Source organism: Eublepharis macularius, chromosome 17 (genome assembly GCF_028583425.1).
Source record: "Eublepharis macularius isolate TG4126 chromosome 17, MPM_Emac_v1.0, whole genome shotgun sequence".
NCBI classification, from domain to species: Eukaryota; Metazoa; Chordata; class Lepidosauria; order Squamata; family Eublepharidae; genus Eublepharis; species Eublepharis macularius.
Genome location: NC_072806.1, coordinates 6,404,759 through 6,420,291, shown reverse-complemented (window position 1 = coordinate 6,420,291; position 15,533 = coordinate 6,404,759). Strand labels below are relative to the sequence as shown.

The 15,533-nt window shown below is 46.3% G+C and overlaps 1 protein-coding gene across 2 annotated transcripts; it reads left to right on the top strand.

Moving 5' to 3' along the window:
* The first annotated feature begins 86 nt into the window (after positions 1–86).
* LZIC (leucine zipper and CTNNBIP1 domain containing) lies at positions 87–9,727 on the top strand. 2 transcript variants are annotated; one of them, XM_055001891.1, is made up of 7 exons: positions 87–202; positions 1,510–1,635; positions 2,865–3,000; positions 5,380–5,478; positions 6,769–6,864; positions 7,208–7,289; positions 9,354–9,727. In XM_055001891.1, exons 2-7 carry the CDS (start codon positions 1,535–1,537, stop codon positions 9,410–9,412), a joined length of 573 nt encoding a protein of 190 aa, XP_054857866.1. In that variant the 5' UTR covers positions 87–202; positions 1,510–1,534; the 3' UTR covers positions 9,413–9,727. The 2 variants fall into 2 exon arrangements, with proteins under 2 accessions (XP_054857866.1, XP_054857867.1); XM_055001892.1 differs by lacking the exon at positions 87–202 and adding an exon at positions 486–631.
* The last annotated feature ends 5,806 nt before the right edge of the window (positions 9,728–15,533 follow it).

Here is a 15,533-nt window from a genome sequence, read left to right as displayed (position 1 = left end):
ATAGAGTATTTTTATTGGCTACCGTTTCAGGAAGTGAATATGTGTCCAATGCCTGGAGAGGCTCCCCCAGGACCTCAAACCGGAAGTGAAGAGGGTTCGGGCCTGTGTAATGTAGTAGAGTTGTTAGTGAAGGGAAGGATGTGATTGTGAAACCGCGGCTGCTTGTTTCTTGGGCGGGGAGGCCAGAGAAGGAGGAACTCGGGTAAGAGGAGGGCCAGAGGGACTGGGCTATGGGGTGGTGTTAGTAGGGTTGCTATGCCAAATCTGGACTGGGAAATTCCTGGAGGTTTGGAGGCGGAGCCTGGGGAGTGGGGTTTTTTTGGAGGGGAGGGACCTCAGTTGGGTGTAATGACAAAGGGTTTACCCCACGAAGCAGCCATTTTTTCTCTTGTCTGGCAATCAGTTGTAATTCCAGGAAATCTCCAGCTTCCACCTGGAGGTTGGCAAGCGTAGCTGTTAGTGGGGTGGATAAGAAGGGGGGGATAACAGCGATTGTGCGTCAGAGCGGGAAGGGTTTGGAAGGAATGGGGAGGGTAGGATTTGGCAGTTGGGGCTAAAAGTGGTTCCTTTGAAGACCTTCAAGAGCAGCTGATTTTCCAGTTGCCTGAGGAAGAGACTGTAGCAGTCAGAGGTAGTCCTTCTTTTCTGTCTATTGCATTTTTATCCCACCCATCCTCCAAGAGTGCTGTGCGGTGTTTTCTATTTTCTGGTATCTGTTTCTGTTTCAAACTACTAGAAAGGGGTGGAGCAGGCAGTAAAGATTATAAGTACAAAATTTAGGGTAATGGATTGTGAAATTTGCGGCCATGCTGATGGGCATGCATTTAGAATGGGTTAGAAAGTGGTTTAAATTAATTCCTGAAAGACAGATTTATCACTGGTTAGTGGTCACTATGGCTGAATGAAACATCCATGTTAAGAGACAGAGTACCTCTGAATACTAGTTACTAATTTGAGGGTGGGGAATAATTAGAGTTGCAATTGCCTGGTCCTTTTACTAGAGGCTTAATGGGATGTTACTTATCTCCATGCCATGAAAAGATTCTGCTGCCCATTTCCACACATTAAGCCTCTAGTAAAAGGACAGGACGTCTTTCTCCAGGCCTGTTGAAAACACAAACAACAATAGGGGTGAGGCTTTAGCCTTCACACCTGCTTGTCTAGAGCAGCAAAATGAACACATGTCCCTCTGCAACCCTGAGAACATGAGTTCTTGGTGGGAAATGCCTTTTTGTGATAAATTTGCTTCAGGATGAACCAGAGAGTTTCATTCTGGAAGTATTACAAAGCCACTTTAATTTTGTTTATCCACGCTAGTTAATTATGCTGAAAGAATCTTCCAGTATAATATTGCCTTCCCATAGCCTGTAGAATAGAATGAACTTTATGTTTCAAATAAACAAGGAAATAAATGTCAACCTTTGCACTAGCGCAAAGTTCTTTTATGTTGTTTCAGCTGGTGGTTTTTAACTGCACCCACAAACCAAACATGTTTCTTGTCTTTCTCAGACGTCTGCTGTGATTGTGATGGGAAATGGCTTCAAGAGGAACAATCGAGACCAGCAAGCTGAAACAAAACCTGGAAGAGCAGCTGGATAGGCTAATGCAGCAGCTGCAGGATCTGGAGGAATGCAGGTGATATGGAGCTTCTAGAAAACAGCTGGTCTGTTTCTTTCTATGAACAGCATGCAGACCAGGTCAACTTTGTAATCTTCAGCTCTTTGGGCAATGGTTACATATATGTTCTTTGGTATTTTGTGTCTTCGCCAAACCTTATTAAGGTAATCGCACAAGTGGGATGATGCTGTCCAATATGGAGTCCATCTGATTTTTTAAATTCATTATTAGTTGTGTTTGTAACCTCATTTTTCAGCTGGAATGGCTGCCAATGCTGCTTACATTTCACATCTGTTATGTTATTTTTGGTTAGAGCCAGTTGCTGATATGCAGTTCTGTTTTTATTGATGATGATTTACGGAATGAGAGAAGCATCACCAAATATTTCTTCATCTGTTGGGACCTGGTGGAATACTGAGAAGCAGGAACAACTATCAGCTGGTAGAGATAATGGTGGGAGGAGAGTTCCAGATGTTAGTTTTCTACTCTCACCCCTCCCTCCCAATGAGTGGTGGTTAGCATTGTCTGCTGTAATTGGCTATGACCTTCAAGCACAGAAAGATCTTTCCCAGCATCTTCTGCCTGAATTGGGGATTGAACCTGGGACCCTTCTGCATGCAGAGCCACTCATCAAATATAATCTGTGACATGTGTAGCTAGTATGCTGTGCTGCTTTTGTTAACAATGGCATGACTTTTCAGTCTATGTGATTCCTGGTGACAGTATTTTACAATGCCACCTTAAATGACAGGAGGTTTTTTATAATAGATTATCACTGGTTAGAATTTTTTCACCCTTCCTTGACTTGAGAAGATCCTGTCTAAATAGTTCTGAACTTTTTATATGCCTTTCATGAGGACATAGAGGGTTTTGTTTCTTGTGCTGTCTCTGTTAAAAAAAATTGAGGAAGTAAATATGTGGTAGGTGTTAATTTACATGGGGTTGTATGCAACTTAGTGGTCAAGATTAGTGGCCAGGGTCTCAGGTCTAATCCTTGTCATCTCTATTTTAAAATATTTCCAGTAGCTGGGCTGGTCAGGATCTCTACCTTACTGGGACCTTGGAGAGCTGCCAGTCCATATGGGGCTAGACAGACCACTGCTCTGGCGTGATATCAGGCAGCTTTGTTTGTTCTTACCTCCTATGTCAATGGGACATAAAACTGTACAGTAGCTTCTAGGAACAGTATGAGTGACTGTACACAGCATCACAGTCGTGGGTGACTCATGCCATTGGTTCTCATACAGAGATGAATTGGATGCAGATGAGTATGAGGAGACCAAGAAGGAGACCCTGGAGCAGCTGAGTGAGTTCAATGACTCTCTCAAAAAGATCATGTCTGGAAATATGACTTTGGTAGATGAACTCAGTGGGATGCAGTTGGTGAGTGCTTGGATGTCTGTGGTATGTTTAAAAACATGACATATTTCAATGTTTGCACATTCACGCTGTCCAGTTTTATTCTGGCAGAGTCTTAGTCCTTAGGGCCTCTCATAATAACAACACCCACAATTTATAGGGCTGTAATTATTTGCTTTCTCCAGCATAGGCTGTTGTCCTGGGTCTTTAGGCACGTGTGTGTAGCTCCTTATGTGCCATGGCGATTATTGCTGGTCCAAGGGGAGAGAAACACACAAGCTGTCAGCCTTGTAATGCCTGGTACTATCAGTTACACCCAGGTCAGTCTTGTAATAGGCATGTGAACGGATACAGAATCGTTAGTTAGCTGGCGTTTTCTGCATACTAGTTTTCTGGAAACTTAATTTATCTTGATGTGAATGTAACTGCTTTTCCTGATGAATGTGTCAGTGGGTTCCAGAAGTTAGCTCATTTATTTCAAGATGTGTTGGCTTTAGATTTGCAGTACTTTTAAGAAGTTACCATGTGAAAGGTTGGGAAACTCTTTATTGAGAGTATTTACAGGGGCTGTTAACTGTCCAAAATAATTAATTGAAACATACAGTAGTAAAATATGAATATTTGTGCTAAACAAGCAGAATTAATTTATTAATTAATTTACAGTATGCTAAACAAGCAGAATTAAAAACAAGCAGCAATTAAAAACACAGCCAAAACTAGTAATACTGTAATAACAGTAGCGTAGGACTACATAGTCATGGTGACTAACTAGATAAGAACTTAAGAGCAGCTCTGCTGGATGAAACTATATAGTCTAGCATCTAATTTCCTACAGTGGCTGTTCAGATGCCCCAGAAGGCTTACAAGCAGGGCACAGAAGTATACTGCCTCTGATCTTGGTAGTTCTATTTAGCCCACATTTAACCTAAATATGAGAAAAGGCACTAGAGGAGAAAGATGCCTAGCAGTTTTCTGGATCAGATTAATATACAGATAAATGTAAATTTCTGCATTTAGGTAGGAAAAATCAAAGGCACACTTATAGGATGGAGGAGACCTGTCTTGACAGTAGTACATGTGAAAAGGATTTAGGGGTCTTAGTAGATCATACACTGAACATGGGTCAGCAATGTGATGCTGTAGTTAAAAAGACAAATATGATTTTAGGTTCTATCAACAGAAGTATAGTGTCCAGATCACGTAAGGTAATGTATCTAGAGGAGTTCGCCGTGTTAGTCCGTAGTAGCAAAATAGAAAAGAGTCCAGTAGCACCTTTAAGACTAACCAACTTTACTGTAGCATAAGCTTTCGAGAACCACAGTTCTCTTTGTCAGATGCAACAGATGCAAGGTAATGTTACTGCTTTACTCTGCTGTGGTTAGACCTCTTTTGGAGTACTGTGTACAGTTTTGGGCACCACAGTTTAAGATGGATGTTGACAAGCTGGAACGAATCCAAAGGAGGGCAACGAAGATGGTGAGGAGTCTGGAGACCAAGTCCTATGAGGAAAAGTTGAAGGAGCTGGGTATGTTCAGCCTGGAAAGGAGGTGATAGAGAGGTCATAGGATAGATAGCCCTCTTCACGTATTTGAAGGGCTGTCACATAGAGGATGGAGCAGAATTGTTTTCTGTTGCACCAACAGATTGGACCAGAAACAACGGGTTAAACTTAAAGCAAAAGAGCTTTCAGCTAAATATTAGGAAGAACTTCCTGACAGTTAGAGCACTTCCTCAGTGGAATAGGCTTCCTCAGCAGATGGTGGGCTCTCTTTCCTTGGAGGTGCTTAAGAGGAGGTTAGATGGTCATCTGACAGTTATGTTGATTCTCTAACTTGGAACAGGAACTTAATATGAATGTACACAGATCAAGGGAGGGAGTCCATGAAGGGATGAGCTAGTGCATGGCTCTCGTGGCCCCTTCTTATATGCCCAGGATAAAGCCAATCACCGCTTTGGGGCCAGGAAGGAATTTTCCTCCAGGCCAGATTGGCCAGGGATCCCAAAGGGTGGGTTTTTTTTTTTTTTTGGCTTTTTCTGAGCATAGAACGGGGTCACTGAGGGAGGTAGGGCGGATAACTGTGAATTTCCCTGCGTTGTGCAGGGGGCTGGACCCTTGGGATCTTTTCCAGCTCTATGTTTCTAATGGTATAGGCATGTTCACAAATGGTGGCAGAAATATCATAGTTTAATGCTTCAGGAAACCGAGTTTCAAATTTGGTTGTTCTTGAAGCTGAAGGACTGCAGGAGCATCCTACTTTGCTGGCAACAGAGAGACCATTCAGGAATGGAGTTGCCCCTAGCTATTTGTATCTGGTAAGTAACTTAAGATGCTGCCCTGAGAGGGTATGGTTGGTTGATGTTTGCTCTGAACTGTGCATGTTGGTTTTGATGTTTATCTTCCAGGCCATACAAGCAGCCATCAGCCAAGCCTTTAAAACTCCAGAAGTCATTCGAATGTTTGCCAAAAAACAGCCTGGACAGTTGCGGACAAAATTGGCAGAGGTAAAGATATACTTGCATCTCTCTGTCTATCTATATGAACATAAATCTGGGATTACAAAGCGGCCTCTTTCCCCCACCTTATGACCAGCAGAATACATTTTTCAGATGTATGTGATTTGCATCATGGGTGCAGCTTGTGGAATTCAGCTGTCCTTGGCTCACTGTTTTGGAGTCACGGTGATGCACTGGACAGGAATTCCTCTTTGCCACAAAGCTTGCTGGGTGGACTGGTGCCCATCATGCTGTTTTAGCCTCAGCAGATTTAATTTCCAAGTGCAGAGTGGCGTTGGCTTTGCTTATGCTGTCCTGGTTTATTGCTTACCCTTCAACCGTTTATTTTGAGCAGCAGCAGAAAGACTGACGTGACTGGCTCTGCCCGCAGGCCCTTTGGGCCTTTGCTCAGATGGTAGCAGGTTCTTTAGCCGAACCCTTCCTTTGAGCATTTCAGCTGCTCATTCCCCCTTGTGTCTTGGCTCACATACAAGAATGGCCAGCTGAGATGTGGGAGGGGAGAGCACTGACCGAGCCTCTGTTGATGCTTACATGGTGACCGGGGGGTGGGGGGTGGGTCAGAGTATTTTGCCTGCCTTTGGACTTGAGAGGGAGTGGCTGAAAGGCGTGTGGAAGGGATTTTAAAGCTGGGGGCAGACTGGAAAACCCAGTGGGTGGGAGGAGCGAACTGAAGCACCAGCTGCTGCCTGATCCTTCTGTTTAGGAAAAAGGTGCTAGAGAATTCATTGAGCAATTGAATGATCCAATGAAGAGAGGTGGCAGGATTGCCCTCTCCCCATGGAATCTGACTGGAAGGTGAGCAGTTAATCACGCAGAGACAGCAGGCAAACTCTTTTCTGGATGGGTACTTTGGGCTTCCAGACCCTGCTGTTTTGTTTTGTCACTTGATTTCTTCTGAACACAGTTTAGGAATTGTATTGTCGAAGGCTTTCACGGCCGGAGAACGATGGTTGTTGTGGGTTTTCCGGGCTGTATTGCCGTGGTCTTGGCATTGTAGTTCCTGACGTTTCGCCAGCAGCTGTGGCTGGCATCTTTGTAGCACCAAAAGACAGAGATCTCTCAGTGTCACTGTGACACTGAGAGATCTCTGTCTTTTGGTGCTACACCTCTGAAGATGCCAGCCACAGCTGCTGGCGAAACGTCAGGAACTACAATGCCAAGACCACGGCAATACAGCCTGGAAAACCCACAACAACCACAGTTTAGGAATTATTGCTGTGAACTATGCAGAGCCTTACATATCAAATATGTGCCTACTCTCTTTGTCTTCCTGTACAGATGGACAGAGATCTGATAGTTGGCAAGCTGGGACGGGACGTTTACACCCAGCAGAAATTAGAAATCCTGACTGCTCTCCGAAAGCTTGGAGAGAAGGTACTGATGCTGGATAGCCTGTCCCTCCCTACTGTGGAACGAACGCACACGCATGCTCCCTGATAAAACGGGTCTTTTCATTTTTATTGCAATATTTAAAAGGTAATTCTCTAGTCCTCATGTTTGTGCAAAAAATCTTAACTTGCTTGAGCACTGGGGGGTGGAGTTTGTATGTTGTTTTTAAGCAACTACCTCCTAACCCCAGTCTGAGAACTGTGAAAACTTTTTAAAATTTGTTTGTAGCTGATTGCATTTCTACTTACTTATGGGTCAGGTTTTCAGGCTAAATGCTGTAGAAATAGTTTGTGTGGCTGACTCTTTATTCTGCTTCTCTTTGTTTTAGTTAACTCCTGATGATGAAGCTTTCCTTTCAACCAACGCTGGAGCTGCTCTCAGCCAATTTGAGCGCGTTTCCAGTGACCTGGGTAAGTCCCCGCCCCCCGCGCCCCACACACAGCCCTATCCTTGCTCCAGGTGTTCAGTGTCCTTGTGGTTCAGCTAATAGTCCCCAGGACCGGCGCGCCTATTAAGGCCAGGTAGGCGGTGGCCACAGGCGCGGGGTGTCGGAGGGAGCGCCGGAGGGAGCGCGCCGGGCGGGAGCGCGCGCCACAAAGCACCAGCCTCCTATCCCTCCCACCCCGCACCGCTGCCACCACCAGCACAAGCCCCCGGGCAGGCATCTGCGGCGGCGCAGGCAACCGAGCAGGAGAGCTCGGAGGCCGTCCGCCGCAGCAATCGGACCGGCAGCGGTGTGCGCGCTCCCGTGATGACGTCACGCATGACGTCATCACGTAGGCCGGTGCGCGTACGCACGCGGGGGTGCCCGGCCGGCCGGCCACAAGCATGGCAGACCCTTGCGCTGACCCTGATAGTCCCCCTGAGCTCTCCCACTTGATTGCAGATCTCCTTGATTTCAGCGGGAGGTTCTGGGGCATAGATCCTGGCTGTACTTCACCCACTCCCTCTGTGTAACAGGCACAAAACTTAGCTCTACTGTCATTGAAGAATACACATCCTGTGGATGGATGTTGATCAAACAGTTAAGCAGTGCACAGCGCCATTTTTTTCCCCTGAATCCCTAGTAATCCTGGTTAAAAACTGATAGCTGTAGTTTAGCCACGGAAGAAAGTCCACAGATGTTACTGGCCCACACTAGCCAGCCTGCCACACAAATCTGTTTGTCATTTGTATCCTGGTAATGGCAGGAAAGTCGAACAGAACCGGTTCTCTTCCAGTTTACTGGCCATCCCCTGCCTGGCAGCTGCCTTCTTGACTCAGCCCAGGCCATTGGGACAAGTGGTCACCCGGAGGTTCTCGAAGATGCCCCCTGGCACCTGTTCAGTTTGCCATTTTTGAAGACTACCAGATATAGTGTGTGAGGAACTTTGTGGACTCTAGTCTGCTTAATCCGCTTTATTTTCCTACAACAGATTAATATAGCTAACCTCTGGAATTAAGAAAAACTCAAAGCAGTTTTTTTTTTGGCAAACACCTATTTGCAAACCCGGGCATCGCCAACAGTGCCCAGTCAGTACAAACTCGTAATATGAACCTCCAACACAGATGCCCTGTCCCATCCGTGCTGTGTCATGTCATGAAAGGAAGCGTGTACTTAATTTCTAAAATGAAGTTAATGGCCTGTATCATGGTAAATGGCTTGCAACCATGGCTAGGTCCTCCACTGGACCAGCTGTAAAGCATACCTATTTAGAATCATAGGGTTGGAAGGGACCTCCAGGGTCATCTAGTCCAACCCCCTGCACAGTGCAGGAAATTCACAACTACCTCCCCTTCCCCCACACCCCCCCAGTGATCCCTGCTCCATGCCCAGGTGAAACGATTGTATATGGTCTTATTTATGTCTATGTAGCAAATTGCACCGTATGTATTTATAGTAATAACCGGCTGGAATACACCTTTATTATAAAAAAATTCTTTTCATTGGTATTTCCCTCTGCATTTTGCTCTTTTCGGTTTTCCTGTTGAGGATTGCTCCTTTTGCCGATATATCCATGCCCAGATGATGGCAAAATACTGTCAGGATCCCTAGCCGAACTGGCCTGGGGAAAATTGCTTCCTGACCCCAAGGTGGCAGATTGGCATTACCCTGAGCATGTAAGAAGGGGCCACAAGATCTAAGCACTGATGTAGCCCTTCCTGCCATCCCTCTCATGATCTGATTTCCCTTTCTCCTCCTATGCTTGGGTCCTGCATACAGGCATTCACCCCACTGAGATTTCTGTTTAACTTTGCACAAATACTCCTTTTGAGCTAGAGCCCTGTCAAGTATCTACTTGGTATCAAACCTAGGTTTGCTTCTGCGTAGTGTGTTAAGCAGACCATACTCGGCTGCTGGCAGTCCTATTTTGCAGAAGCTCATAAAGAGTGATAGGTTGAATCTTGGTATCAAAGGGCTCGATAAGTGTAGAAGCAGGTGATGAGGAGACAAAGGCAAAGTTTAAATGGTTTTTCTTTGTTTCTTATTACAGGATCAGGAGATAAAGTCTTTGCTCTGGCAAGTTTGGAGGTAGAAAAATCAAAGCAATGAAGGGGTGCTTCGGAGAGCTGCAGAGACTCCTGCAATCAATTATGTTAGATTTTTTTTTACCACCATATATTTGTGTTTCTTATAAACTTTTTGTAATGCTCTTTCTCTCAACCAGATGCAAAAGTTTTCCAAGTGCTCTTTGCAAACTCAGCAGTGTGTCTTCAGAGGATAAAACCTTCTAAGTGGTACAATTTAAACAAAGGAAAAACCTAACCCACAATAATTTACCTTTTCAAGAGAAATAATGGGGGATTTTTTTGTCCATGTCTTTTGAAACATACGTTTCTCTAGTAAAATATTTTTCTTTTTCTTTTCTATGTTTCTTTCTTTCTTTTTTTTTTTTGCATGTGGTGGCAGAACATGTCCCTCTTGGGTAGCAATTAGGCCTGCGCAGCTGCTTCAGGTTCACAGCTTGCCAGGAATCGTTTGTTTTGCTGCAATCCTTTCTATTTCTTTATTTTTAAGAAAGAGGAACACTGTAACTGTGTATCAAACGTAGCAGTGTTTTCCTGAAACAGCATCTGTCTGAAAGCTGAGATTGGACACAAGCCAACTTCTTCTGCTGTGGCTATGAATGGGTGCCATTGTCTAGCAGAGTCTTGATTGGCAAACAAAAGCAGCCCAGTTGGGAGTCTTCTGGAACAATTTAACTTTCTGTGTCAGAACGACAGGGAAGCGTTCTGAAACAGTAGCGAGAGGCCCCGTCTCTGGCCGCCTTGGGTAGCTTGGAGTGTTATCGAGTACAAGAGTTACCATTCTTCCCTCCTCGTGTTTCTGGGGCAGCGTGAAATAGCTTCCTTCCCAGTCAAAAGAAACAAACACACGGAGGACCCCTTGTTGCAGGCTTAGTCCAGTCGGTTACTGGATGCGGGTCAGACTCACAACCTTGTTAGCACGGGGCTGCCTGTCATCTTTAGGTGACAGCACAAGATGCTGGCTTTGGGGGCTGGACTGCTGCAGGCCTTGCATACCCAGGTTGGTTTTGCCACTTTGGGGGCAGCCCTTCTGCATTCCTCAAAGGAGATCTAGCCAGAACCCAGCCTCAGAATCTGTTTTTTGGCACCTTCGTGGGCTTCAATTCTCTTTTCCTGAATTGCTGCAAGTTGCTGAGAGCCTCTGGCCATGTGCAGAGCGCCTTTAATGTATCAGTGACTTCCTGCAGCCTCAGGGACTTGGGAGAAGGATGGGGTGTGGGACCAATGAGCATGTCCGCCCACTAGCTCAGCATTCTCTGCTGTAATTGGCAAGTGGCTCTTTGGGGTCTTCGGCAGACAAAGGTGTTTCCTGGTATTTTCTGCTCAAAGTCCTTGAACTGGAAATGCTAGGGATTAAAGCTGGGCCTGTATGCAAAGTCTGTGCTCTTCTGAGGTTGCCTTCTGCCAGGTCAGACTGTCGGTCCATCTGCTTCTCTGTGGGCTTTAGGAAGAGAAAAGTCTTCCCAACCTCTGTTTCCTTTGGCATGCTAAGCACGTGCTCTCCCCTTCACCTATGGCCCATCCTAGAATATATCCTGTATGCAGTAGAGCAGGGTCTCCCACCCTAGCATCTGTGGCCACCGGGGCGCTTGCCAAGCTGTTCCGAAAGTGAGGGGCCACTGTGAGGCCGGGCTTGTTTGGGGGCTGTCCTCATTCCAACGAACGGGGTTTTCCATGCCTGCAACAGCAGCTGCACCCACCGGAGGATCAGGGGGAGCGGTACGCACTTGGTCTTCTGGCACCATTCCCCCTTCAGGCTCCCCTTGTTTTTGTTCCCCCTTCTCTTCCTCCCCCAGGCTTTAATTCCTTTTTATTTCCCTTCTGCGATTCTCTTGCAAAGCGAAGAGGGAAGTATTGTCTTCGGCTCCACCTCCTGCGGTAGCCATTTGAGGCCTGGCGCTCGCCACCCTCCCTCAAAATTGCAAAGGTGTCCATAGGCTCAAAAGGGTTGGAGACCCCTGCTGTTGGGCAAGCATTCTTGGGAGGCTTAATTAATCCTGGCTGAGCTGGGCTAAAGGCTTCCTAAAGTGTTGCAAGTTTCACAATCTCCCCCTCTTTCACCTACCCCCCCCCCCCAGGCGAGGTCAACCTTGCAGTTCTGGTGCTTGAATTTAAACATGGCTGTTTCTCAGTGCAGGCAGAGTGTCTTCCCCAGGCCAGCAGCTCTAAGGCTTTTGAGCACCAGAGCTCACATTGAGCACCAAGAAGAGAGTACTTCTGATCTTTTTAACCACCGATATCTTTCGTAGGACTCCAAATGCAAACCTGCCAATGGGATGCGAAGGCCAAGTGTCGGAACGGGACTGGGAGGCGCTGGGTCCAAACATCCGTGCTCAATTAGGAAGCTCATGGGGTGAATCTGGTTCTGCGTTCTTTCTCTTAGCTTAATCTACTTTCCATCGCTGTTGGGAGAGTAAAGTGAAGGAGGGGAAAACTCTATTTGCTGGCCTGAGCTGCCTGGAAGAAAAATGACAGTGCTAGGAAAGCAAGGAAAAGGCCTTAGCTATGTAAGAGTTACATAGAAGAGGGAGAATTGTACAGAAACTGCGCAATTACATAAGGCAAAGAACACATTGAGAGACGTTCCCCTGAGACCGTTTGTCCCTCTAGCCTAGTTCTGTCTCCAACATCTCAAGCAGAGGAAAGGACTTTCTCAGCTCCTCTGGCTAGTGAGCCTGGAGAGGAAGCTGCATTGCTGTGCATCTGAAGACTCGCTCCTCTCTCCAGAAATAAACCAAGCAATAAAAAATAGCCACGGTCTCTCTAGCGCCTCCCACTTTACGCCACTGGTGGGTCCGACTCCTGACCCAGCTGTTGAAGCCCTGTGCTCTGGACTGCTTAATTCAACAGCTGTTAAGAGATGGAGCTTCCAAAAAGGCATCTGGAGATGCAGAAATTAACTGCTCCTGCAAATGTCCTCTTTAAAAACTTGGCATGCTCTCTGGTGCCTGCCTGTCTTGTGAATGTGTGAGATTTAACTATTGCTTACCATGAGGGTCAATGGATTGGGACCTTCTTTTAATTAAATATAAAAATGTCTCCTTCCTGTTTGTTTCCAACCCTTACTGATTCTCCTTGGGCTTTGACTTTAAGAAGTTTATTGTCTGTACTGACATCTCAGTGTTTGACACAGGGATATGTCACTTAGCCAGGGGTCATTTTGTAGAAAAAGAGCTGGAGGAACTCATTAGCATATGCCACACCCCCTGGCATCACCAGAAGTGTGTCATTAGCATAACTGATTTGCATATGCCACACCCCCTGATATCACCTACGCTGGCTGTTTTGGACCCAATCCTGGCCATTCAGGGCCAAAATTGGGCCCAAAGTGGCAAAAAGGGGCTGAAAATGGCTGAAAAGGGGCCCAAAATAGTCAGGATCGGGCCGCTGCTGAGCGAGAGAGTGATCCACCACCCATCAGAGGCCCGATCTGGGCCATTTCAGCCCCAATTCAGGCCGAAATGGGCCCAAAATGGCTGAGAGGTAAGCGGGGCCACCTGACATGTGACCTCTTTGGGGAACTGCCGGAACTGCGTTCCTGCGCATTCCCCCTCGAAATGAGCCCTGCACTTAACTCTCTTGCTACTTGGCTCAGTGGAGGAGCCTTTGCTTTGCAGAAGGCCCCGGGTTCAATCCCCAGCATCTCTAGTTGAAAAGACCAGGTAGTAGGTGATGTGAGAATCCTCTACCTGAGACCCTGGAGAGCCACTGCCAGTCTGAGTGGACAAGACTGACCTTGATGGACGTATGGTCTGATTTAGTAGAATGCAGCCTCGTGCGTGTGCCATGTGTATAGCTATCGTTTCCTTGATGAACTTTGCTGTATAATCATTTGAGAAACTCCTCTGCTTTTTGTCTAGTTTAAGAAGGGAGCACAAAGCCTATATTCTCTTTTCTTGGCTTTTGGACATGCCTGGGCTGCCAAAAGGCTGCTGGCTGCAGCACACTGCGATGTTGCTATAGCATGACTCCCTTATTCAGCATTTTTGGAAGTGCAGTAACGGAGAGGGAGCTGTGGCTCGCTTGTTCACAAACGGGGGGCCCAGCAAGTCCACCACAAAACAGATGCCAACAGGACACTGAGAATCTTCCAGGGGTTGGCATCAGTCTTGGTAGCCACATTCCTAATCCTATCAGGGTGGATCTGAGCTAAGCAAACGGAAAGTGTCCTGCTGCCCTCCCTTCCTGTGCTCGTCTCATATAATTTGTCCTTCTTTCCTCACATTTGCAAACCACCCTGGATGCTGTGCCTGGATGGGATGATCCCATTTGCTTACGACAACATGGTGTAGGGGGAATTAATCTGATTTGTCTTTAATTCATTTGAATTGCCTTTATAATCACCTAGAGAACTTCGTAGCCCCCCCCCAGAGGAGGTGGGCGCAGATAAGCACAAGTCCAAGACCAACCCTACAGTAGCTTTTGCAACCAGAGGCTCAAGAGGCAAAGCTTTTCCTAGTCCTGTATCATTTTAGCCTAACGGCAGCAACTAGTTTAATGTGTCTGAATGCTTCTCCTGCATGTAGAGAAACAATGTCAGGGCAAAGACTAGGCTGAATTTTTTTCCTGGTATCTTAGTTTTGAGGGTATTGAGAAAAAGGAGCTCTGAAACGTCCAGTTCCCTTGCTACAGCCTGAAGTGCGTTATCAGGACAGCTTGATCTTGCTGATTACATGAACTGTCTGTAGTGTATGGACTCTGAAATCTCACCGTAAGAGGCCTTTAGCTCTCCTTAATAGGTTTCAGGTTTATTCTCGTCTTCAGCTCAGGGAAAGTGGGCTATAAATTCAGGAGGCTCTGGCAAGGGAGCCAGACCACAGATGTCAGGGGTGGGGGGAGCAGGATGGCCCGAGGGCCTCTTCAGTTCTCTAAGGCACTTCTTGGTCTAGGAACTGAGCAGGCATAAACCTCTTTTGGTGTAATGGTTAAGAGCGCGGGACTCTATAATCTGGAGAACCAGGTTTGATTCCCCACTCTTCCACTTGAAGCCAGCTGGGTGACCTTGGGTCAGTCACAGCTCTCTCAGCCCCACCCACCTCACAGGGTGTTTGTTGTGGGGATAATAATAACATGCTTTGTAAACCGCTCTGAGTGGGTGTTAAGTCATCCTGAAGGGTGGTATATAAATCTGTTGTTGTGGTTGTTAATTTACCAACTTGATATTAGAAATGCAGTGGAAGCCTGCCACCTTTTTATAAATTTCTGGTTCAGTTCCCATGGCTTTAATTGCTGTGTGATAGGCTGATGCTCAAGAGGTGCTGCCTTTCCCATCGCTGCTTCACAGTGCTGTAGGAAGGCTGCCTCTGTTCCAATCCTGCCAGTCCTGGTTTAGTAGCCTTCAAGAAGAAGAGGGCGGTGCCGGACTCCAGCCTGCCTGTAGGGCTGACATGGGTCAAAGGAAGGTGGGGAAATTATCCTGGTCAAAAGAAAAGAGATGGCGAGACGATCCTAGCTCAGCAAGCCTCGGTCCTGTGCTAAGGAAGCCCTCCCACGTGTCACAAGGGTCTGAGATTTTGAGCGGCCTAATCTGCTCCCTGGTAACTTCTGTGGTCAGTAACTAGGCAGTGGCAGTTAACAAGTAGCATCCTTTTCATGTTTTTTTTTTATTTTTAAAACTTTGACAGGTAAATAACAGGTGGGGCAAATTTACAGCGGTTGGGAACTTCTTTCCCTGAAATGTTGTAGCAGCCTCATTAGTGATGATTAAAGGGTTATTTTGCTGCCTGCAGATGCGAAGGCCTGCCACTGCATTGCCACAAATCCCTGCCCTGAGCCAAACACTGCTCCAAACAAGCTGCTGCTTTTGATCTTCTTTTTCTACTGCAGGATTTGCATTTACGCCTTACCCATTGCACAGTGTACGTCTTCTTTTATTAACATACCACCAATGAATACATTTTTATCTTGATAGTCAACTTTATATGACTGCCCCCCCTACTTTAGAATATAATCACCCTATTAAACCGCTATTCCCCTCCCCTACAACATATATTTGTGACCGTTTTTGTGGGGGGAGAATGATTTTTCTGCTTAAGCATGCAAATTTCTAGTTTGAATTGCTTAAAGCGATCAAAAATAAGGTTCAGGGTTTCTTTACGCTAGCTGTTGAAAAGTCTAATCCTTTTAAAAATGTGCCTGTAAATAAG

Coding starts and splice junctions, on each gene's coding strand:
- LZIC (XM_055001891.1), top strand. CDS start 1,535: ATGGCTTCAAGAGGAACAATCGAGACCAGCAAGCTGAAACAAAACCTG. Junction 1,636..2,864: donor CAGGATCTGGAGGAATGCAG/GTGATATGGAGC, acceptor GTTCTCATACAG/AGATGAATTGGATGCAGATG. Junction 7,290..9,353: donor GCGCGTTTCCAGTGACCTGG/GTAAGTCCCCGC, acceptor TTCTTATTACAG/GATCAGGAGATAAAGTCTTT.